This window comes from Xiphias gladius, unplaced genomic scaffold (assembly GCF_016859285.1).
Source record: "Xiphias gladius isolate SHS-SW01 ecotype Sanya breed wild unplaced genomic scaffold, ASM1685928v1 HiC_scaffold_86, whole genome shotgun sequence".
NCBI classification, from domain to species: Eukaryota; Metazoa; Chordata; class Actinopteri; order Istiophoriformes; family Xiphiidae; genus Xiphias; species Xiphias gladius.
Window position 1 is genome coordinate 1 of NW_024402585.1, and position 25,000 is coordinate 25,000.

The 25,000-nt window shown below is 45.9% G+C and overlaps 1 protein-coding gene across 3 annotated transcripts; it reads right to left on the reverse strand.

Annotated features, from left to right (window-relative positions):
* Window positions 1–4,063: 4,063 nt before the first annotated feature.
* Window positions 4,064–21,178, reverse strand: slc35a2 (solute carrier family 35 member 2). Of its 3 annotated transcripts, none has more exons than XR_005707117.1 (6): window positions 20,818–21,178; window positions 18,305–18,487; window positions 17,836–17,987; window positions 16,577–16,699; window positions 14,458–15,146; window positions 4,064–4,959 (listed from the first exon to the last, which is right to left on the reverse strand). XR_005707117.1 is itself a non-coding variant. In XM_040123422.1 (6 exons), exons 1-6 carry the CDS (start codon window positions 20,879–20,881, stop codon window positions 4,932–4,934), a joined length of 1,137 nt encoding a protein of 378 aa, XP_039979356.1. In that variant the 5' UTR covers window positions 20,882–21,178; the 3' UTR covers window positions 4,064–4,931. The 3 variants fall into 3 exon arrangements, 2 of the variants coding, with proteins under 2 accessions (XP_039979356.1, XP_039979354.1); XM_040123422.1 differs by having other exon boundaries at window positions 14,560–15,146; XM_040123420.1 differs by lacking the exon at window positions 4,064–4,959 and adding an exon at window positions 11,561–13,703 and having other exon boundaries at window positions 14,560–15,146; window positions 20,818–21,177.
* Window positions 21,179–25,000: the final 3,822 nt, after the last annotated feature.

The following is a 25,000-nucleotide window of genomic DNA, read 5'->3' on the forward strand; positions in this document are numbered from 1 at the left end:
AAAGCCAAACCGGAGAGTTCCCTGGACCTCATCCAGGGAACTCTCCGTAGACCTCCGTGATGTGGTGAGGCCTAGATCAGGGTATCAAGGTATAAAACCACATATAAAGCTTTGAGTGTTCCCAGGAGCACAGGGGCCTCCGTCACTGTGAAATGGAAGAAGTCTGGAACCACCAGGACTCTTGCTAGAGTTGGACGTCCGACCAGACTGAGTAACCGGGCAAGAAGAACCCAACGGTCCAGAAGTCCTGGGTTTCAGAAGTCCTGTACGAAGATGAGAGAACCTGCTGAAAGGCCGACCATCTCAGCAGCCCTCCATCAATCAGGTCTTTGAGGTAGAGCAGCTGGACAGAAGCCACTGTGAGTAAAAGACAGATCGCAGCCTGCTGGGAGTTTGTCAAACTGCATTTAAAGGTGAGCCATCCCAGGCAGGTAATGTTGGGAACTACAAGTGTCCACCTGGACAAAAATACTGGACCCAGAGGAGGTTTGTCACAGTCCTCTCCGCCTCCTCCTCCTTCACTTGTTTCCTCCTGTCGTCCTGTTGCCGAGTGTCTGAATCGTTTTCCCACCTGAGCTCAGTCCACAGGGGACGGTCTCAACCCACCACCAAACAGCTGTTTACTCCAGTCACAAATCTGTTTGCAGAGACTCGATCAAGGCTTCCCCTCCTCCACAACCATTCAGAGTAAGTGTGTGGTACATCAACAGACCCACTGGATGTTTATTTAGATCCTCATGTTGAAGCTGGGTTTGAATTCCTGCTAAAACTCACACGTCTGATGCCTAAATAACCAAAAACAGAACCGTTCCCTGTTTGGGTAAATAAACCGAGAACAGAGGAGACGTTCACGCGTTTTCTGGCTGATTTCTTCCAAATTTACATAAAGTTTGTTCAGTGTTTGGACGGAAACAGCAAGTGAGAGAAATAACTCTTTAATTCGAGTGACACTGTCCACTTTTAGTTCGTTTTGTTAGCTGAATGATTAAAATAAACTCTCTGCTAACAACACACACACACACACACACACACACACACACACACACAGAGTCTTCAGTTCAGTTTTGGTTTAAGAAGTTAACACTCACCTCTAAGTGACTCCTTGGTAAGTCAGGAGGAGGGCTGAGAAAAGAGGAGAGACAACAGTGTGTCAGTGGCTCAGAGGGACGTGTCTAATACCTGGAAGTTACTGGACTGTCCTGATAAAAACCTGACAAATTATGACTGGTAAGGCTGTAACTAACACCTGGAAAGGTCTAGAGGGCCTCCACACCTAGCACTGCGTGGAGGGCTCTGACTAAAACCTGACACGGAATGAAGGGCCCTGACTCACACCTGGCCAGAAGTGAGAGGTCCCGACTAATACCTGGTAGATGGCAGTCCTGACTCCTGACCAGTTTCGCAACTAGAAAGGCTGTAACTAAGCTACGGCATGGAAATGAACAGGAACAGTGATTTCTAGGAAACGATTTGAAGGCCTGAAACCAATATCCGAAGGAGACTGGATGGTCTTAGCTAATACTTGGCATCGTGTGCAAGGTCCAGAATAATATCTGGTGTATGAGAGCCCAGACTCCAGACCATCATCTTGACTAGAGGGTTTTAAATGAAGCCGGGGTCCCAGTTAATACCTGGGAATGCACAGGAGGCCTTGACTTTCTAATATCTGAGGGAGACGGGACGGTCTTAGCTGATACCCGGCAGGGATGTGATGAGATGAGGACTTTGAGCTCTTTGTTGTTTCTCTCGAGTTCTTCTTCAGATGGTTTTCTGGCCATTTCAGGAGCATTTTTTGAGACAGAGACTGAATCAGAGAAAGTCCTGCACTGCGTTGAAACTGGAAAGTTTCTCTGAAGCAGCGAGGAGCGGAATCTTTCACAGGCTGTGATTCGTCTTTTCTTAACTTCCATTCGACTCCTTCCTAGTTTGAGACTCAATCCCTGCTTCCGATCCACCTGTACATGTGTCTTTTCCCGTTCGTTGTGCTGTTGTTTCTTCTTTGAGACTCTCAGGATGGAAGCCGGCGAGGCTATTGTTCTGAAACGGTCATTGTCGCCTCCCGGTGGCTCCACTGCAACATTACAACCGAGATTTATCCTTTTTTTTTTTTTTTTTTTTTTAAAACAAGCAGTGGAGAAGGATAGTCTAGATTTCTGCTTCACCAAAACGCTCCGGTCTACTGAGAAGGCAAAACGATTTTAAAAGAATCTAAATAAAAACAGCTTGACGATGAAAAGATAAACTGAGTTCAGCAAATTCAAAAAGTTCTCACGTGAAGGACAATGAGACTCAGCTAGAGGTGAAAAGAAACTGGGGTTGACTTTTTTTAAGTTCCTATATAAAATCTGTGAAAAATAGCCAGTGGTGAAAAGTAACTGAGTAAATTTTCTCGACTACTGTACCGACTTTCTAATAAAAATGAATCAAAGGCCCACAGTAGAGACAAGATAAGAGAAACGGTGAACATCACGTGTTGTGCGGTATCACACGGTGAGCCCAGTGGCGGCCGAGCGTGGCTGCATCTGAGCGAAGCGCCGTGCGTGGACTCATTAGCCATGCGTGAGACGACTTTCTCGTGAAGGCATCACAGGTATCGGTGCGGTCGGTCACAAACGTCTCGCTGGCGCTACACCAGTCGGCTACGGAAGCTGAGAACAGCCGTATTGTTCGTTATCTCGAGATAACAAATCTTGTTTTCTCATGATACCGAGAAATCGAAATAATGAACCTAGAGCTTAATTTGGGCCGTCGCACCGGTGGGTCGGTGGACCGTCAAAAAATCCAGTTTTTAGTTTTTTAATGGCGCCCTGCGTGTGCACGCCCGCCATCCGGGGTGCGCACGAGAGCGCGCTACATGCGTGTCCTGGGACTGGGCTGAGGGAAAGATGAAACATTCAGTCGGTTGTCAGTTTATTAGGAACACCAGGCTAAAACTAATGCAGTCTGACCCAGCAGCCCCGTAGTAAATCCTCCTTCCTGAAGGTCTGGAGGTTCAGTTGGGTTGAAGCTGTTTCAGAGACGTGTCGGTTCTCCTGTGTGATCGTTGTGGACGCTGCAGTCTGCGCTGCTGTTGAACTGTGTTGCCTCACGCAGACAGGTGTTTCTGTTATTTCATCCATCCCACTTGTATCAATGAGCGGAGGCTAAACAATAGATACAGCTGATCAGAACCTTCATGAAGGATTCGCCTGCATTAGTTTTAGCCCGCTGTTTCTAGTTAACTGGTAACTGAGCCATGGGCATAAAACTGGTGATTGATGGCAGTCGACTCCTGACTCAGACTGTCGACATTCGAGTTACACGGCGAAGACCAGGGGCTGCTACCTCGCCATCAGTTACGCCAACGAACGTACCGGAGAACACACTCCATCGCTGTAATCTGTACCGATCCAGAAATACGTGGACGACTGAAAGGGATGCATCCTGTCAATCGACTTACAAAACTTTGTCCCTTGATCGGACCGCTCAGATGCTTTGGGGACGTCCGGAAAACAAACAACACAACCGATCGCTGACTTCTGTACACTTCTGAATTATTTCCGTCAAAACCAGAACTCAGCTGTCGACTCCGAGACCGTTTAAAACCAAACAGGTTATCAGAGGTCAGGAAGCCGCGGGTGATTGAGACTAACCGGCTCCGGAGTCTCTGACACCAGACCAGGTGTGGCGATCGGACGACGGTTGTCCCTCAGTTCACGGCTGGCACGAGGACAGTTCTCTTGTTTGTACGGTGCACAGACAATGGCGTAAACGTCACTGCTGGAGGCGTCGGTGTTATTGTACTTTTTGGAGGAAGTTCAGCAACTCAGCGAGTTACCCAGCGTGTCCCCTCGGCGTTCATCCCTTTTCCTTCCTTTGGTCGTGTTTTCTCATTCTGCGTCGTCTTCTCCAACCAAACTGGTGAACAGGTCTTCTTCATCTGCTTGCGTTTTGTCGATGTGCGTGTGCTTTCTTAAGCTCCGGCGCGTCGAGCTCTCAGGGCCACCGCGGTAGACGCTTAACGTCGACGTCTGTCGCTCTGTCAGTGTGAGGAAATGAACGGACACTTTGTGTTTGGGTTTTGATCACCAGAGTCAGTTTAATGTCACAGTGATGTAGAGTCTCTTGGAGAACAGGTTCCGCTTTAACGTCTCATATAAATTACAGTTTAAAATAAAAAGTTCAGTTTAACAGTTACAGTCTGGTTCAAAACTGCTCCGGAGGCTTTAAGGCACCGAGGTGAGAAAACAAATATACATTCACAACGTGGACATTTTTAAAGTGTTGAAGACTTAAAAAAAAAACAGTATCATATTACAAACTGATAAAAAATAAAACACTGTAAACTTTCTTGAACTGTTAGGTCACTTTAGGCTGCACGTCCCCGTATTTCACTTCATTCATTTCGCTGCCTTGCTCTGAGGCGCTTCAAGTCAAAATTATGATTTACGTCTTAATTCTGACTGAAAAAGTCAGTTCTGATATTCACTTCATGATTCTGACTTGCTCAGTAAAAAAACTGGACTTACTATCTTAAAATTTGTACTTTACCTCGGTAGAATTACCTCAGGATAATTACACGGAGATAATTATCTCGTTATCTTCAGAAAAGGACATTTTGTTTACTTAAAATAAGGAAACATTTGAACTATTACTGTAGGAAAACAACTTGGATGAACATTTCGACTTGTGACATCGGGTTGTTAATGTGGTCAATTAAAAGTAAAAGCTGATGGTGTTTAAGCACCTAGAGCACAGTACCGTGGTATTACTGCAGTGACACAGTGCAACCAGTAGGAGCGCTGTAGTTCTGACTGCAACAGTAGAGCAGCTGGTTGAGTAAAGACTGAAAACAACAAAGGAGTAACTCTGTGTGAAAAGCGTGGACCTTAGCGGGAAGGACGTACGAGGCAGTTCGTCCAAACGTCCGTCCTCCAGATCCACTCGTCCTCTCAGGATCCTTTCTCTTTACCTGCACATCTGCACAACAGATATAGGGAGGGGAGGAGGAGGAGGAAAAGGAGGAAGAAGAGAAGAAGAAGAAGAGGGAGGAGGACGAGGAGAAGAAGAAGAAGAAGTAGAAGATGAATGAGAAGGAGGAGAAGGAGAAGGAGGAGGAGGACAAGGTCGAGGAGAAGAAAAAGAAGGAGATGGAGAAGGAAGAAGAAGAAGAAGAAGAGGGAGGAGGACGAGGAGAAGAAAAAGAAGGAGATGGAGGAGAAGAAGGAAGAGGAGAAGGAGGAGGAGAAGAAGAAGAAGGAGGAGAAGAAGAAGGAGGAGGAGGACAGGGACGAGAAGAAAAAGAAGGAGATGGAGGAGAAGAAGAGGGAGGACGACGAGAAGAAGAAAAAGAAGAAGAATGAGAAGGAGAAGGAGGATGAGGAGATGGAGGAGAAGGAAGAGGAGAAGGAGAACAAGGAGGAGGAGAACAAGAAGGAGAACAAGGAGGAGGAGAACAAGAAGAACAAAAAGGAGAAGAAGAAGAAGGAGGAGGAGAACAAGGAGAACAAGAAGGAAGAGGAGAAGGAGGAGAAGAAGGAGAAGAAGAAGAAGGAGGAGGAGGACAGGGACGAGAAGAAAAAGAAGGAGATGGAGGAGAAGAAGAGGGAGGAGGACGAGGAGAAGGAGAAGAAGAATGAGATGGAGATGGAGGAGAAGAAGGAAGAGGAGAAGAAGGAGAAGGAGAAGAAGAAGGAGAACAAGGAGGAGGAGGAGAACGAGAAGAACAAGAAGGAGAACAAGAAGGAGGAGGAGGAGGAGGAGAACAAGGAGAACAAGAAGGAGGAGGAGAAGAAGGACAAGTTAGACTGCCTGAACTCACGCCGGCTGCTTCCACTTTGAACTGGTTCATCAGAGCAGCCTACTCTTCCCATGATTCCACACCACACGGTGGCGCTAGAGGAGCAGTCAGAAGATCACCTGAGTGTGTCGGATTCATCCTGCGGGGACACGAATGTCCCAACAACATCGATCCACAATCCATCCAACAGCTGTTGATATTTCAGCCTTTCGTCAAAGATGACGAAACGATGATCAGCGCCATCTTAGAAATCCAACCTGACCTGCCAGTGTTGCTGTAAAGCCGCAGGTTTTTCTGCCCTACACATTTACCGCGCCAACGGTCACCTGGCTGAGTTTCTTCCATTGGGGAGGACCTGAGCCGTCGGCCAGCACACCTGGTCCAGATGATGCCGCCATGAAGCCGCGTTGTTTTTCAAGTTGCTTTAGATGCACTAAAGCGTGTTAAAATGAATCGCGTCGATCTAAATATCTGATAACATTCAACAGCAGACGGGACGTTTCAGATCTGCTGAACCAGTAGCACCTCTGGTTTGTTCTGGTTTACATCCCAGAGAGTCACTTCATGGGTTGGGAGCCTCAGGAATGAAAGGCTCTGGTTGGTGGAGATGGATGGTGCTGACTCTGGGCCAGCGTCAGCACCAGCTGCAGCTTTTCGTCAAATACTGAAAACCGCCTCCACTTCCAGCAGCTGCTGACACGCTAGAGCGACTTCATGCCAAGTAGCGTAGCCGTCGCAGAGGACGCGCTTCTTCATCGACCAGTTTTCCTTTTAATACTTTGAGTGCGTTTTTCTGACTTCACCCACGTCCGTTTAGCTCAGTAGCGTTTTCAGTGACGGACTTTTCCTGGTAATCGAGTATTTTTAAGGCGGGGCATTAGCACTTTTGCTTGGGTAAAAGATCTGGGCACTTCTTCCACCACTGGAAGTCCACACGCAAACAAAAGGAAAAACAAAAGATCATCTCCTCGGGAACAAGATAAATACGTAATCATGAGAAAAACAAGGCGTCATTTTTTGGAGATAATTACTGTTATTACCTCGAGATACCAAGATATTTTTAGATACATAATCAAACAGATGCTGTGTTTCTGTTATCATCATAATCAGTATCAAAAAAGCACAGGTTTGTCATTCAAACCTGTGCTAAAGACTCTTTAGGAACTTAAAACAGGCGATGTTTGACAGTTTGTAGAGGAAACGATTAATGGAGAAAATAATCAGCGGGTTAATCTGTAATGAGAAAACTCGTTAGCTGGTCAGTCCTCCACGGGAAAACCTCATGACCCTGTTCCACCACGGCCTCATTTGCTGCCTTTCAAAACATTATGCTGACTTTTAAAGGAACAATCCCACATTTAACTGAAATTCTCCGAGTTTTCTCAAGTGTCAGATGAGAAAACAGATTTCAGTTTGATCTCAGTTTGATCTCTGTACAGAGAAGCAGGTCTTCGTTCCGACCGGCGCCACGAATCAGAGCATTAGTTCGTTTTCAGGTCACAGCTGGATGAGTTCGGGTGTACAGTTCTGATCAGTGTTTGCTTGTTGGGGGGTCAACAGACGCTTTGCCTGAGAAGACAAGTTTCAGGGGTGGGAAAAAAATATATATATCCACAGGTGTTTTGCTCAGGCCGAGTCCTGGGCTCCTGAAAGAGCTGAATTAGTTTATGACAAAAAAGGAAAGCTGTTGTTACAAGATTCAAGTTTCCTTCCAACCTCAGAAAGCTTTTTTTTCTGCGGGAATGATGCAGAGTTTTGAACAAAGAGCAAGATTTTGACTCCCTGGGGAACGACGCAGTACGAAGGCCACTGTTAGAAGAAGTACAGCCGGGATTTCGTGAACGAAGTCCCCACAAGACTTTTCTTACCTGTTTACTTGCAACATTCTCACGACATTTTCCTCAAGACACTGCGACTTCTTTTTTCGTAACGGTTTAACTTCTTCTTGAAATCATGACGTTTTACTCAAATAATTCAACTTTACTCCTCTTCCCCTGACAGTGGCCCTAACGCTCCACCACGCTGTGGAGGTACAGAATATAAATACAGAAATAAACTGAACGTAGAGGGAAACATCCCGTACTACTGTTTACTATTACTGCACCTGCAAATTAAGACAAACTCCAGAGTTTTTGAGTCCATTTCCTTGTTTATATAAAACCTTACCAAAAGAAGTATGTACAAATTCAGAGGCATTGGTACAAATCAACACTCAAAGTGCAAACTAACAGATCAGTGATGAAACCTGCCCGATCCCTCCAGACAGATTTCATACGAACCAAACAGACTTCCAGACAGGAAGCGGAAGGTTAAAAAAAAATCCTGTGAGAATTCTGAAGGATCCCGTCGGACGAGCCAGCGTGAAGAAAAAGAAAATCCTCCTGCTGGATCTTGTAAGTCTGAAGATCCTGCGACAGTCTTACAAGATCCTGCAGGATTTGTTTAAACATGTCTGCAGGTGGCGCTCCGGACTCTCAGTGGGAATGTGTGTCGAGAAACCAAATGGGGCTTCAACAGAAACTGAAACAGTTGTTTCTTAAGCTTCAGTTGATTCAAAAACAATTTTGAATTTTCTACGGTTTGGTACAAAATTATTTGCTCATATGAAATTTTGAGTTTGTTCATTTTCTAATTTCAATCTGTTCTTGGAAGAAAACAAATATTTAAGTTGATTTAATGTGAAACTGTGAAACTCTTCAAATAAGAAAAAGAAAATATTAAATGTCTCCAGCTGTACCGGCACGCACATCTGGATTCTCTAAAGTCACCCGTTTCTTTTTTTCTCAATATTCTGTATAAATTTTGCTCCAAAAAAACAAAACAAAACCAAAACAGAAAAAAGAGATTTTGATAGTACGCAAAAGCAAGGTGTATTTACAGAAGCCGTGAGTGGCCGCAGTTCTAATTTATTTTGTCTGATGCTGTTATCGAGATCACATGTTAATTATCTCATTATCTCAGAAAAACTAAGGATCATTTTCTAGAGATAAAGAGATGAAGGCGTAATTTTCCTGACAAAAACAAGTGTCATTTTCTGGAGTAATATTTATATTTGGAGAATTATTATTTTTAAAGTGTCAACACTGATGCTGAGGTTTCGTTATCTTGGGATCACAACATTCATTTTCTCAAGATAACGGGACTTACCTCAATATCACAAAAACAAACTTTTGTTTTCTTATGAAAACGAGATTTTATCCCATCATTATCCCGTGATAATTAACTTGCGATCTCAATAAAACAAAGTTAAATTTGTCGTTTTCCCGAGAACCAAAACGAAATTTCCATAAAAGGTAAGAAACAAGAAGATAATTATCCCAAGACCACAAGATAATTATGCCGTTATCTCCAGATAGAGATATTTCCATCATTTAAAGCCGCTGGGATAACAATATTAGTTTTATCAGGATATCATCTGCAGAAAACGATCTTTTGTTTTCCCCTAGATATTTAACCTCTTATTTAAAAAGACAAAAAACAAAAAACAAAAAAACAAAAGAAAACTTGTGCTTTCACAACATAACGAAACTCCCCTGAAATAAATATGTTTTCGCTCCATAAATATATTTTTATCGGAAAACTAAATGTTATTTTCTGGAGATAATAAGAGAATTATCTGTTGCAACTGACCTGATATAATCCAGAGATAAATCGACCAATATCTCGAGCTAGGGAGACATTTTTTCATCATGTCAGCGTTCACAGATGCTGTGGTCTCCTGATCTCAGGACCACAATATTCATTTAGTTAAGATCGTGGGATAATTATCTCCGGAAAACGACCCTTCATTGTTCCAGGATGTTCGTTCCACTGTCACGAGAAACCGATCTTTCGAACTGGCAAACACAACCTTTTCTTTGCCTGTTAAAACGAGATAAACAAACGCTTTCTGGGGATAACGATAACTGATAACACGATGTTTATTCTGTCATAATAGTCTTCACGTCATTATTCCTTCATCCAGAGATAATATAATTCTTTGTAAATCATATGAGCATATTGTGCTCTTGTTATCTTGAGATACACGGAGTTTTCGGGGTTTTTTTCAAGCATGTGCAGTCGCTGTGTTCTCAGGATGAAGTTAATTATTCATTAACTTGAGGTAACTGGATGAATATCTTCAGATATTTCTCTTTTTCGCAACTTTTTTTTTGTTAAAATGAGGAAAAAAAGATTTTGTTGCAGTCGTCGTCGTCACATCGATCACTATATATATTTCTAACTGAACAGCAGCCTCCCGCTGAGTTTCCTCTTCCTGTCACCACCACCCGGAAAAATAACGCAAACCAACAGACCAGCCTTTCATTTCCACATCAAACAGAAATAACCCACGTATTAATATATAGTTTGAGTTCCTAGCAGATAGAAAATAACAAAACGTAAAATAATATCTTTTCCTTTTTGTTCTCCCTTCACAGTTGGACTGATTCAACCACTGAGAAAACCACCTTGGTTAATGAACATAAACACAAAACTATTTCAACATGTTTTGCACCTTCGGAGGAAAAAACAAAACAAAAACAAAAACCCAAAAAAGTAAAAACGGTATTTTTGTTTTGTTTGTCGTCTCCACATCCAACTGCAGGAGCTGGGAAACAGTGACACCACAACACTTCTCTGTCCTGAGATCAGTTTTCTGCAGAAAGTCTGAAAACATTCAAAATTTATTATTTATGAATCATTTTCTCATTTTCAGAAAGAAAAGATTTGTTTTCCCGTTGAGATGAAACATTTTAAATATTTATTACACAGAATAATAAAACAAAACCCCAAAGTCTAAATGTCATGACCTCAATCGAGCTGAATGAGGTTTTTGTGTGTCACAATCCGGAGAAAACAGATGTTTAATCCGTGAGAGCGAAGATAGTTCTCATCGCAATCCGGGGAATTAGCTGACGAACTGGTCTCATGTTCCAGGAATTGGATTTTCATCTCAAGAGATTGTTCATTTTGAATGTATTAGTAAACGGTTTGTGGTCATTTGATTAAGCGTAAATGTATTTAGTAAATTGCTCAATATGAACTAAAATAATAAGATTTAAGCTTTTCTCGGCTTTAAAGCGTTTTTTGGACGGTTACTTGGACGAGACAAGAGGCGTGAAGACGTGGGAATCGACAAATTATCGCATCTTTCTGCCTTTTTTGTGCAGTAAAAATAAATCAACGAATGGAGAAAACGATCAGCAGATGACGTCAATAATTATTAGCTGTCGCGCCAACGGTGTTGCCTTCAGGCTCCTATCGCTGCATTTTACGACGCGCTTCAGTGCCAACAAACAAACCGTCGTTAATCCAATTACCAGGAACTGAAAAAAAACGCCTTCCGGTCGGGCGCCGCCTCGATCAACTGGCGACTCGGCCTTGATTTAAAGTGGCGGCGAGGGCGTAGGTTTGGTTTCAGCAGTGGCGGGGCCCCGTGAAGTCAGAGGACCTTCAACCACATAAATGTTATTTTCGTCATTTATATAAATCTATATGATTTATATCGTGTGTGTGTGTGTGTGTGTGATGTATATGATAAATTGATTAAGTAGGTTTTCCTTTTTTTTCCATAATAATGTATACAAACCAAAAATAGCCCAAGTTAAAACAGCTGCATTATAACACACGTCCCCAAATCACTCCCGATCATAAAGCTTAAATGCTGTGACACACACACACACACACACACAGACACACACACACACAGACACACACACACACACTCTGTGGTGGACTGTTCATCACCTCCTGCAGCGATCGGGTGACCAAAACAAAAAACCAAAACTTTCCTCTCGTAAACACAGAAGCAGCTCAACGCAAACAGGTGAGGACGACCTCCCTCCATCCACCTGGACTCTGATCCACTACCTCGCCTGTCGACACGCACGAGAAGAAACACATTCACGCCTGCGGCAGGACTTCTTCATCAACAAGACGCCTGCAGCAGGACGGGTTCGGTGAGAACAAACATTATAGTTATTACGACTGGGTAATTAAAAAGGCGCTCTGACGACGAGCACGACCCCCCTCGGCTGCCGCCACACCTCCAGCTGCTCCTCGAACCCATCCGAGTTCAGAGTCCGCGTGTGTCGGCGGCAGCGAGACGAGACCGGAGCCGTTTCAGTCCCCTAAACCAGAATAAAGGAGTCCCTCCTGTCGAATGCGTCCGTATGAACCTGCACAAAGTCCCAGTTGGTCTGTGAGAGCTCCGCCGACTGTACACCGCTAACGTTACGCCGACAACCGTACGGCTTCTGTACAGATGACGAGGAAAGGCACCAAACACAGGCGGACAGGAAACTAAGAGCCGTGTTCGGCCTGCGAGACGTTTTCACCGTGCAGCCCGGCATCGAGGGGGCGGAAACGACAGACAACTTCGCTCCGATCAGTGGAACTGATTCTGGAGGACGAAAGCCCACATTCAGGACTTCAGAGGCAGCTGATTAACAGCTGCGGGTCTGAGAAAAATCTGGCAGATGACTGACTGGTAATGACTTTACTGATCAATCTTGTGGATATTTTTTCTCATCAACTCAATAATAAATGTCACAAATACCAAATGTTCGTGTTTTGTTCTCAGAGTCTGACCAACCGATCGGTGCGGAAACGTCCGCTGATCGACCGTGACCAACATATATTAGACCAATAGTGGGTTTCAAATGTTGGTACAGATTATTGAGAAGTAAAATTTCCACTCCCTGGCGTTCGTTTCTGGTTTCTGAACATCACCAAGAGCTTCTTCAGAGTTTTCCCCGGCCAGTTTCACGCCTGTGGTTCGGTTCCCACGGACTGACAGGTAACTCGCTCCCGGTGAATCACCAGATCGTTTCTAAACTTTGATCAACCGGCACAGGATTTCGTGTTAGTTGTTCGAATCACACGTGATCTTTCACAGAGTCCTGTGTCCGGTCCTTTTCCTTTCGGACCTCGGGCGAACCTCGCCAGAGCCCGGCTGGAAGTGGACTGAGAATCCCCCCCGTCCACGCAGTCTCCGTCCGGTTGCTGAGTCCAGCCCAGAGCTGCCAGGATAAAGGCTTTTTAGCTGTTGTACCTTGACGAAGCAGTGTCCCTTCACTTTTGCCTACTCGTGCATCAGGAGCAGCTGCTGTCGTCTCGTCTGTACCCAGGTGCTCAGTGGTTGTAGCCCGGTCTCGGGATCTTATCTCTATTATCTCTGGCATGCGTTGGTCTGGTTGTTGTCGGGTTTCTATCGCGTGTGTAGACTTGTACGGGGTGACTTTCTGACGTCTTTCTGTGGCAGACTTCAGTGGTCTTAACCACTGCGCTGAGAGAGAACTCCTGATAAATAAAAACCACTCAGTCAAATCCCGCCAGGATTTTCTACCAGAATAAAGTGAATATTTTTGGGTTCGGGACTGTGGAACATCTGAACGCGTCATCTCGGACTCTGGGAAACCTGAATCTGAGAATAATCCACAGATTAACTCGACTGTGCAGGTGGTGGTTAGTTGAAGCCCTGACGTTAATGTGACGAACATTTTAATTGGCTGGTGACTGTCGGAGCTGCAGGAAACGGTTCGAGGGGGAATTCGCCACCTTAAATCTGTCCGGTGTTTCTCCTTTGGCGGCCGCACAGTGAAAACATTCGATCCGTTCAAAATCAGCTCAGACTGCAGATTCTCCTGCAGTAACGATGATAATCAATATATTATCTATAATCAGCGTAAGGCTTTTTCTCTTTTCATTCAGTCAGTAAATAAAGAGTTTTAAGGCAGAGAGGGCCACAAGTAGGAGACAGACAGACAGACAGAGACAGACAGACAGACAGACAGCCGCTGGTCAGGGTTTCTGAGACGCTGCAGCTCCTTCCTCCTCCTCCTCCTCCTCCTCCTCCTCCTCCTCCTCCTCCTGTTGTTGTGCTTTGAGCAGTTAGACTGTGATGTGGACAGCAGGGGGAGGAGACGCCACACCTCCCTGAGCTCTGAGGAGGAGGGGGCGGAGAGAGGAGAGGTTAGTGATTAGGAAGAAAGATCAGGTGGGAGGAGGAAAACTAGGGGGTTAAAACCGGTCGTTAGAAGCGCTGCCCTCCTTCCTCACCTCCTCCTCCTCCTCCTCCTACAGAGGGGAGGAAACTCGAGGGAAGGAGCAAATTCAGAGTCACAGCTGGAAAGTGAGGAGTCAGTCTATCTGCTCTCCTCTGCCTTACAAACCACATGTTACTTTTCAGCTCTGAGGAGGTCATCGACTCCTCGGTTCTACTTCCATCACAGCAGGAGGAGAAAGGAGACGAGGAGGTCTGTGTTTTTAAGTTCGGGAGGCTGCGAATGAGAGCAGACACAGCGCAGGAAAGAAGAGAGAAGTTTTAAAAGACGAGGAGGAAAACGAAGCGTCTCCTCCACTTTTTCTCCACTATCACCATCTTCAGGTGCTCTCAGAGGCTGAGCTCCGTAGGAGGGGGGTATGGAGGAGGTGTGCAAGAGGTCAGAGGGTCACCGGGAGGTCAGGAGCAAGTAAGCAGAAGGTCGGGGTAAAGAAGAAATGAGGAGGTCAGGAGGTGCTCAGTGTGTTGGCAGGAGATTGTGAGCTCAGGAGGAGGTGTGGGAAAGATGGACAGGAGGTCAAAGGAGGTCAGACGCCGAGAACTCAGGAGAGAATCGGGGGGCCAGGGGCCTTTGTAGAGAGCAGGTGAGAGAGAGCAAACAGCGGCAGATGAACCTCATCGATTGAAAACTGACCTCTGACCCCGCCGGGAGCAGACAGGAAGCCAGCACCAGGAGACGCCACAGAGAGAGAGAGACAGAGAGAGACAGAGGGAGAGTCACTTCACCAGCACTGACTTTGGCAGAAACGCCTCCATCTCGGCGCCCCCGTCCGTCCTCGGCGATGCTGAAGACGCCGAGGAAGACGAGGAGGAGCTCGGGGACGAGGAGCCGGCCGCTTTGGGGAGGCTGTACATGTAGACGGCGCCGATGACGAGCCCCGCCCCCGCCGTGAAGAGCAGGTCCACGTGGAAACTGAACAGGTAGATGGACATCACCGTGGAGACGATGATGGAGAAGGAGGTGGCGAAGCCCTTCAGGATGTTGTCGGCGTACTTCACCACCACGGCCACCAGCAGCCCGCCGAACGCCTGGTTGAAGATGACGCACCACACCATGTCGGTGTAACCGAACAGGAAGCCGCGCTCCGAGATGGCGGCGCCGTCGTTCCAGCACAGTCCCAGCATGCCGAGCGCCATCCCGAAGATGCCCAGCTGCACGTTCCTCACCCAGACGGAGGCCGAGCTCCCTTTCAGGATCTTCTCAAAGTAAACGCCAGCAAATCCCGACGACAGGCAGCTGATCACCACGGCAACCAAACCCACCATGTAGTTCTGATTGGAGCTGCCCGACATCGATGCTTCCTTGTTCCCCTCCTGCTGCACCTGCAGGGGAAACAATCAATCAGCAAGACAACTGATCAGTTCCGTTGCCCATCAGCTGTCAGCTTGCTCGCACACACACAGCTCGGTATGATCAATAAGTCAGGAATACAGTCCGTTTCCTGTCAGCTAAAACACCGATCGCCAAAGAGCGTCAGACAGGTGAGCTGCAGGTGACGGGTTTTCATTTAGCACCCAAACTATGATGAATAATATCCACTGACGAGACCTAAACTGAATAAAAATGACCTTTGAAAACCAGAACTGTGACGACACGTTTTGCATTTTTCAGCAAAAACTAAACGACAATGTGACCGAGAGGCAAAAGGACGAAAGCCCGTTTTAATATAAAGTCCGATGTGACGAGCTGCAGAATCACGGACTGTAGCTTCCGATCAGTTTCCTCCAGCAGCCAATAATATCTCTGTCTGGCTGACCCGCTGCAGTGATGCTAATAAGAAGCATCTAACATTCAGCGACGTTCTCTGAAGAACCGGATTTATGGACTAAATTCTTCTGCAGTCCAGAGAATTAGACAGCAAGCGGCAACAAAACAGCCGAGTCCGTTCATAAAAAGCTAAGCTAATGTAGCCTTCTCAGCTGCTGTGTGACCTTAACGTTACTGTCGGTCAGATATCTTTCGTGCTGCCGTCAGAAGGAACGAGTCGGTTCAGGATTAATGTCGACGAACGTTTCAATCTTCCTCCAGATGTTCACTAAAGAAATATCACTACAGGTATCTGGTGTTTTAGCCTCTCCCCTCAAGATAAACACAGACACTGAGTGGTGTTCTAGTGAACAGGTTAATGCTAATGCTAATGCTAATGCAAGGCGAGCAGGGTTCTGTTCAAACAGAGTCTCTAAAGCGTCCGGCTGACCACTTGTTTTGGGATTTCGTTGCTGCCTACGTCACTTCAGTCCTCGTTTAACGGTCCGGCTACGACGGGAGACTTCTGCCCAAATGGAGATTAGGCATCTGGTTTCCGTTGCACTCCAACCACGTACATCAGGTCTCATCTCCATTTTTTTGAACGTTGGCACGCTGTCAACAAAATAACCACCGCGTCTTCCCTCGATTTTCCTGTCACGTCCTTTTCGGGGACACATCAGGACGCATTAGCGTTTACGCTACAAAAGATATGTGTCCCAGACCTCTTTGGTAAGTGGTTTGAGTGATCAGACCACAATGCGTCTCGTGGTCGTTCACACTTGTAATTAGCGCTGTCCACTTGTGATCCGATCACCCAAGACACATGTTAATGCCAGGTGTAAACGGGGTAATTGAGAGTCCAATTTCATGGACTAAAACTAGACTAAAATCAACTAGAACAGACAAAAATCAAATGGCTAAAAGTCAAAAAACTAAGACTAAGTCAAATTCCAATGCCAAAATGAACATAGGTGACAGCTGAGCTGGAGGAGACGGGACGTACCTGCACGATGGCGACTCCAGCGAACAGCAGCAGCAGAGAAACCCACTGAACTCTGGACAGAGACTTCCTCAGCATCAACACGCTGAACAGAGCTGTGGTGAGGATCTTCAGCTGGTAGGTGACCTGAGGACGAGGAGGATTGTTCCAAACTTAGACTCTGTTTCGTGTTTCATCACCAGAAATCCGAGGATATTCCAGATGTTTATTCCTGTCAACAGATCTCAGGCACAGGTCCGAACCAAAACCTTTTCAACCCAGGATCCAGCTCGCTAACACTGGTACGTTTACAAAAATGCTGATTAATGTGCTTTGTCCTTGTAATTAATAAATGCAATGAAATGTTAAGACAGGGCACATTAAAGCTAATGTTATGTTACGGGGGGGGGATTAAGAAAAATCAGGGGTGCTGACCATGAACTGCAATGCCCGTTTGATACCTGGTCAAGGACATTAGGGGGCATAAAAATACCCAACATTAATGATTTAAGTCAAAAAAAAAAAAAAAAAAAAAAGACGTGATATTTCAAGAATAAAGTTGTGATATTATGAGAATAGAGTTACAGAATCATAATCTTTGACAACTGATGCTTGGATTGAGTAGTTTAGATTCCATGTGCATGTTCGATCCCCTCCTGACTGTCCACACACACTCTACAGTTACTATTTTTATGTGCTAAAGACTAGAGACGCTTTTCCAAACCACGATGTCGTGTTTGGACCTGGAACTCATTCGGAACTCACATTTCTTCATTTCAGAATCCTAAAATCTCTGATAAAAAGCTGTTTAATGGTGAAAACTGTATCTTCGGGTTCAGGATCTGTTTACTATGATGGTGTTAAAAATAACAACTTTATCCCAGAATTGGCCCTAATGCCGTAATCTGATCCCACTGAGCCTCAGAGCTCCACTGTTTCCAAAACCTATTAAAAACACATCAGTGCGTCACACTGTTGCTCCGGGAGACGTGTTCCTCCATCACTGTGAAAACACACACGCTGTAGTTTATTTAGACTCAGGCACACACACACACCCCCGCTGCCACAAGCACTCACTAAAGCACCAAACGTGGATTAAATGAAACTATATATTTGTGAGGCGTTGGCTTGAGTCTGAACATTAGATTTGCTGACAGTAAAAAGAAATACAGAGTAACAGCAGAGTTAACCTTTAGATAAAATAAAAGACTGGTTTTGAAAAGATGAGCCAGACTTGTCCTGTAAAGCAGCCAAACTTCAGCCTGATCTAAACGCTTTCTGACCTGGAAGGTGGCGGCCGGCAGGTTGGAGATGGCGACGTACTGCAGGTTGTTCTGCAGAGTGTAGATGAGTGAAGGAACGGCCAGTTTCAGAGTGTCTTTGTACTGAAACACGATGGCGTCGACCAGGAACATCACCGTCTCCTTCACACTGACTGCAGGGACAACGACACAGAGAGACAGAGAGACAGCGCTGTCAGGTCGTTCTATCACATGACTCTGTATATGCACAGCAGCATAGTGAAGCGGGACATGTTATGTTGGGTTCCCACAGTCCCTCCGATAAAAGTCCGGATTATTTCATCACAGACAGTTGGAGGAACGGCTCCTCGAGAACAACGACAGTTGTTCATCGTGTCCATCAGAGAGTGAGAGTCAGCAACACTGAATTAGAGAACAGCTCCTCACACTTCAGTTCCCCGCTGTAACATTACTGCATCTGTTTATTCATCCCTGTGTCTGATCAACTTACATCTCTTCTGCAGCAGGATGATGAGCAGACACGTCAGGACCTTCAGGACCTCCGCCATGACGACGGCTGACGTTGTGAAGAAGCGGTCGCCCGGCAACGTGCGGACGTACCGGATGCTGAGGATGAGCGATGCATTCTGGACCACCAGCACCGCCAGGCTGATGTACTTCAACCTCCTGTTGACTGCGGGAAAACACCAAACGCACACGTCAAACCTCCAAATAAAGCCCCCGGACTGACAGAGTATCAGAAAATGAAAAGTAGTGATCAGCAGTGGGTCAACCCAGCGCACAGGGATACTGTTTATACGTTAGTGTTCTTAAAGCTTTGTGTCAACAGTTTGTGTTTATCTCTTCCCTCTCTTTAGAATTCAGAACCTGTCACTTCTTGACTGACCGGTCTCCCAGTTCCTGCTGCTGAGAAGAGAATTGTGGGATCGACAGACACAGGTGTGTGTCTTTCTAAACTCTGTCCAATCAATTCAGTTTGCCACGGGTGGACTCCAATCAAGGTCTAGACAAATTTTAAGGATAATTAAATCCATCAGAACTCACTTGACCGTAGCTGGGACTTTCTGGAAGCTCTGTTAGTGTGGACGCAAACTACTTTTACACGAAAAACGGTTGGTTTTTTTTTGTTTTTGTTTTTTATTTAGACCACTTCATGTAGACGTAGTGTCAGGGATTACTGAAGATCAACACTCTCAGAGTTTTCACTCAACCCACTTTCTGGAACAGACCCCAGGTGGTTTCAGGCGAGAGCTCTGACCACAATCAAACACCTGGACCACATAAAAACAGTTAGATCTCTTCTTCTTCATCCTCTTCTCAGTTAACAAACAACAAAACCGCATCACGGCAACATCTGGTGAGAGTGAGACAGACAGCCGGCCGATAACATCAACATAAATCCGAGTCAATGACAACAGCTGTGCTGAAGCATCAGATATTTCAAGGTTTAAAATGAACGATCACAGAGAACGTTAGAGACGACCAAGGCTCGTCCTCTTAACTTTACTGTCACACACTCGACTCTCACTGAGCAGTTTAGGTCATTGTTCAAGTCTCAGTTTCCCCCACACACACTCAAACACCAAGCTGGAGTTTTTTTTCCTCAGGAAGGAACGGAAACCATTATTATTGAAGTTAACTGGCTTCATGTGGACACAGATCACAATTTAACGTTTTAGGAGATTTTCTAGGTTGTTTCTCTATGATTAGAACCAGATTACATATTTATTTCCATGAAACTTTCTAGGAAGTTATAAGGAAATTACAGACCCAGCAAAGTGTTTTCTAATATGTGAATGTGTCTGTAGAAAATAAAAACTGTCCTCAGCAGCACTCTGACATCTTTATTCTATGATTTCAGATTTCTTCTGTCTTTCCATTGAGCAGTTGTGTGGCTCAAAAACGAGACAGGGCTAAAAAACAGGGCTCAGGTTGCAGCCCACAGCGTAACTCACTGACCCCCGACAACACTATACTCCCTGTTTCTTGTTAAAGTTTACATCCGTTCCTGTAAGTGAGAACTGCTGTACTGTGCTTGCAGATCCAGGCCGGACAAAGACCCCTCTCCTAAATGAAAACTTTTGCGGGGACGTGGAGGGTTCCTGCTCTGACTGGGCTCTTTGACAGTCAGATCTGACAAAGAGGCGCCGTTGTTCACGGTAAACAAACTTTCCAATAACAGATGAACAAGTCATGGACATTTATTTTGGTTTAAATGGAAAAGTTCTATCAAAGAGACTCAATTCCTCGGATGTTTAACAGCTATTTCTGCTGTGTGTGTGTGTGTGTGTGCGCGCGAGAGACCACAACCTCCACCTGAATCTAAGCTCCACGTCACCAGCTGCCAACACTGACAGTTTGCTGCTCGCTGATACACCTGGTTAACCGGTTAATTCACCTTTAGAGAGACGGTTTGTCAGTGTCCCCGCACCAGCCGACGAGGTTGGCCTCTACACGGCAAAGCAACAACATTCACTAAACACTGGCGGGTTAGTTAACTGCTCTAAAACTAGTGTTACACCAGTAAACACTGCAGTTAGCTGCTGCAAACTGGCCACATTAGCTTCTGGTTCAGCTAGCATGCTAACAGGTCTCTTTCCTCGGTTTAAATTAAAATTACGAGAGTGACTGTATTAACTAAACAGTCTAGATAACGTGTAAATACTGCATACACCAGTTAGTTGGAATAGTAGTTACCTTTTCTGCTTAACTTCCATAATTAACGACCCTCATTAAGTCAGCTAAGTTTGGTTACTTTAGCCGTTGGTTAGCTACCTAAACCTAAGCTAAAGCCAAAGCTGTACCGCCCTATAACCGCGTCAACACCGACACACACCGAGAAACTTAGAGTTTATTGTTTAAAGCGTGAAAATCGCTTCCATTCTTATTTTCGACACCGCCGCCGACACCCTCCCCCCGAGGATCCCGGTGTTGGAGCCGAGCGGGCCGTGTGAGGTTCACTCGGCTGGCGGGTCTCGCCTCTCTCTCCCCGGCTGCGCTCACCTTCACTCTGACTCCGGCTCGCCGCTTTCTCCTCCGGCGCCTGGCTGTGCTTCCCGCCGGCCATGCTGCGCTCCCTCTGCCCCTCGTCCGGACTGAGCCCTCGCCCCGCTGCCTGCTCGGCTAACGCCCCGCTAGCCTCGCAGCTAGCTCGGCTCACGGTTCAGACCCAGCCGGAGACCGACCTCCGGTTCTGTTGTTCAGGATGAGCGACGGGCAGCGGGTGTGCAGACGGATACTAGGCCGGAGCTGAGGTTAGAGGAGCCTGCGGAGGAACCACCTGGACCATCGGGGTGACAACACTCCGTGAGGGAGCCGAGGTGTGCGGGAGCCGAACTACAGCTGCAGAGACAGCTGCTGAGCCCGATGCGAGGTATCACTCTGATGGAAAAAACGTGCCCGCTTTCCTGAACCAAGCGAGAGGAGAAACTCTCCGCCTCCAGGTTTCAGGACTGCGACCCCGCACACAGAGTAGAAGTACTCCGTTACAAGCAAAAGTACTGATACCACGGAGTACAAATACTCAGTTACCAGGTGAAGTGGTGATAGAGAGCAACCGGTCCTCCCAGCTGGGACACCTCAACTTTAACAGGAGCCGTAGAAATGGATGTGGGTGAGTTGTTACGATTTTTCAGCCTTTTGTTCCGTTAGTGCGGTTTCCAAGGTTTGGCTGTAATCCAGAGGTTTTTAAACGTCACAGCAGGAAGAGGCTCCCCCTAACTGCAGAACTTCATTCAGAATCTTCCTGTTTTTAAGTTTCCTTCAGTATCACAGTGACCCGGTGACAGTTGTCTGAACATGCACGGCTGCGCTGCAGACCGGAGCTGATCAGGGTGAATTCGGCTCACTTCATGTTCCCGAATGTGAACCACTATGGGCTGAAAAACAGGGCTCAGGTTGCAGCCCACAGCATAACTCACTGCACTCAGTTTTTTATGTATTATCGATATTATATATCAAATTATACATTTGTCTTAGTATTGATGAATTGGATGCAATAGCGTACTGACTTTATCTCATAATCTTTTACCTGTAAAAAAATAATCCCTCGGAACAGAAACAAAATGTCTTGGTTTTTGAATTTTTAGTCGCAATATAAACCAATGTGTTCGGGAAAAACAGAAGCCGAGCATAAGAAGAATGTACAGACTTTAATGTGGACAAATGCGATCGATTGAAAGGGGCCTTTAAAGAGGGATCCCGCCTAAGTGTCAGTTCCAACGTGGAGGTAAAATGACTCCGCTGGGGCCGCAGCCCGGTTTCTGTGGTCCGGGTTTCAGCAGCTGACCGAAACAGCTCCGAATAAACGGTCGGAGTGAGACCTCCCTCCTCCTCTTCCTCTCTGATCCCAGCAGACAAACAATCACTTCCTTGTTCTCCGTCAGGTTGAAGGGGGAGGAGTCCGATTGGCTGCCGGGCGAACGCGCCACCTGTCAGGTGCGGGCCATGTCGAGCGCCACCTGCTGGTTCGCGCCAGTGTGGATATTTTACGGCTTTGTAAGAAGATGAAGAGATAAAAAGGGAAAGGGAGCTCATCAGGTTCCGGTCTGCGGAGGAATTTCACGAAACATGGACGTCAAAGGTTAAAAACCTTGTTTGGATGCTGGTGATGCACCTGCCGCAGTGAGCAAAGGAAAACCTTCGCCCTGCGACCGGAGCCGGAGCTCCACAGCTGAGATGATTCGTTAATCGATCGATCAGGACATTGAGAGAAAATTGATTGAATTTAGTTAAAAACAACTTTACAACAAGTGAGCTCAGAGTCCCTCTACAAGACCAGGACCCAGACATGGAGGATGGAGGACCCGTTGTAGTTGGTACCGTAGGAACAACTTTTCATTCAGTCATACTCTGTGAACAGAAGTGATGTGTGGTGAACCCGGGGGTCTGGGGTCCCTTGGGCTCTGGGGCCCCTGGGCGGTTGGAGGTCCAGCCTGGCCTCCGATCAAATGGGGGAACGGAGACCTGACACATCTCTACATCAGCTGATTTCTAATGAATGGACGACTTGGCGGTTTCTAGGTGAGTCGGTCTTAGAACCAGCTCCCGAAACCCGGATTGAGACTGGAACATCCTGATACACGTCTCATCCTTTATTTTTCTGAACTCGGGACCCGGAGCCACGTGTGTGTGTGTGTGTGTGTGAGTGTGACCGTGTGGTCCCTGTTCCTGTGCAGCTCTTTTGGTGCCAGAGCCAGTTTTTATTGTGTAGTGGAACAAAACTCCCCTGATGGACGAGGACGTCGCGGTGAAGAGTCCGAGTAAAGGTGGAACTGCTGCCCCGGACTTCTCCAGGTTATAAGTCCTTAGAGATCCAGACTCAATGTGGAACCTTAGACCGACTGAGGTTCCTTTATTATTAAGATTGTAACACATCAAAAACTCATGAAGTGTTTCCACTGGGTTTTCTTTAGATTATTTTATGACTTTTCTTTGTTTTAAGTGGAAAATCTCAATGACTTCATCTCATCAACCTGTTTGATGTTAATATAAACCAGCTACCTTCATTTCCATGAACAATAAGCACAGACCAGCAGAGTCACGTGATGAAGTGAGAAAAACTCTTTTATTCAAAGGTCGGATCTCTTTCCTTTGATCCATAGATCCTTATTTAATGTAAATAAACAGAGACAAGTGACCAATGAGCCACTTTGATCATTAAACCACAGAGTAATACACAAGTATTTACAGTGACGTCACATCAACAGGACGCGAATCACCTCGAACCAGATTCACTTTTGGCGTGAACCTGAAACATCCAGCTCGGACCTGATGAGACGAGAGGAAACTCCCACATTTTCAACTCAGAGATGAAACTGAATTCTGACAAAAGTCAATGTCTTTTTTCTAACATTGTGTTAGATTCTAACATTAACGTCAAACTGAATCTCTGACAGGAAATTTGACCTCGGAGCTGAAAAACTGAACTGAGATCTGATCGGTCATTTCCACATCATTTCCTGGAACATTTCCAAGTAACTTGCTGGTGTGTAACTGTGGTTTTTTTTTTTTAATTCTTAAGACATTTCCTTGTACAGGTCTGTACAATTTGGGTGTAAAGGAAAATGAGAAAGTGCTCAGCTGAGTTTTTAGGAAATGACCTGAAAGTAACAAAGAAAAAACGGAGAGGAAATCAAAACACTGAATATTCAAGTTCCCAAAAACGTCATCCATTAACATCCACTGGAACAGAGAGCAGCTGATGTATCGACAGGGATATCAGATATATTTACACTGTGTGTGTAAATACGCGTATTTTAATCTGTACGTCTCGTAAAGGCTGCCGCCGATACAGGACACGGTGAACGCTTTAGTCAGGACGGATGGTTTTGGGTTTAAAGCTGATACATAAACACAATCAACTGTCTCTGTCACTTTTTAAGCAACGATGGTGAAAATTCTCTTGTTCCAGATCCTCGGTTTTGAAGCTGAATCGGGGATTTTCAGCCTGTTCTGACATTTAATGGACCCTTCCTCCATCACTGGGAGCTTTTTCATTCAGCGTGAGCAGGACTTTAACCGACAAACACTTGGCGAATCAGTTATTCGGCCGCTTTAACGCAACACTTTCTCCATTTTCCCGGTGGTTACAACAGAGGACGGTGATGGAGACGTTAAATAGAGGGTAAGGTACCGGACTATCAAACTGCAGAGAACCAGAACCAGCTGTAACTGAACGAAGAAAAGAAAAAGAAAAGTAGACCTGTTGTACATGGTCCGCATCTTCAAAACAGAATAAATACCCAGTTCAATAAATAAACAAACAGGAAGTCAATCTGCCCACATCAGACATGGCTTCCCAACCTGCTACATTCACCAGACGCTCACCAACTGACTGCGGCGTGAGGAAGTACGTTCCATTAGGACCATGCCGGCGTTTGAGTCACGAGTCGGCCCGGCGACGGCTCTTCCCTTCTGCGTCTCCTTCAGTTTTTAGAGAGACCCGAAACCTGCTGCAGAGTCGGGGCATTCAAGGTCTGTGTCGGTGTCGGAGATTTCAGACACAGCAGCTGATCTTCGATCTGTCTGCAGCAGGTTTAAAGTGAACGCTGATCTGCTCCTTTAAGATCCAGCATGAGGTGTCAGTTTCTGTCGCCGCCCTGCTGGCTGAGCGGAGGAGTCCCCCATGTAAAAACAAAGAGGAGGGGACTTCCAGAGTCCTTTAGAGATCGGGTTGAGTGTTTGA

Excerpts from the sequence above, each read along its gene's own strand:
- slc35a2 (XM_040123420.1), bottom strand. The coding sequence starts at position 20,881 with ATGGCCGGCGGGAAGCACAGCCAGGCGCCGGAGGAGAAAGCGGCGAGC. Across the intron at positions 16,700-17,835 it reads TGCCGGCCGCCACCTTCCAG|GTCACCTACCAGCTGAAGAT; the intron begins GTCAGAAAGCGT and ends CCTCGTCCTCAG. Across the intron at positions 13,704-14,559 it reads ATGGAGGCGTTTCTGCCAAA|AGCTCAGGGAGGTGTGGCGT; the intron begins GTCAGTGCTGGT and ends CCTCCTCCTCAG.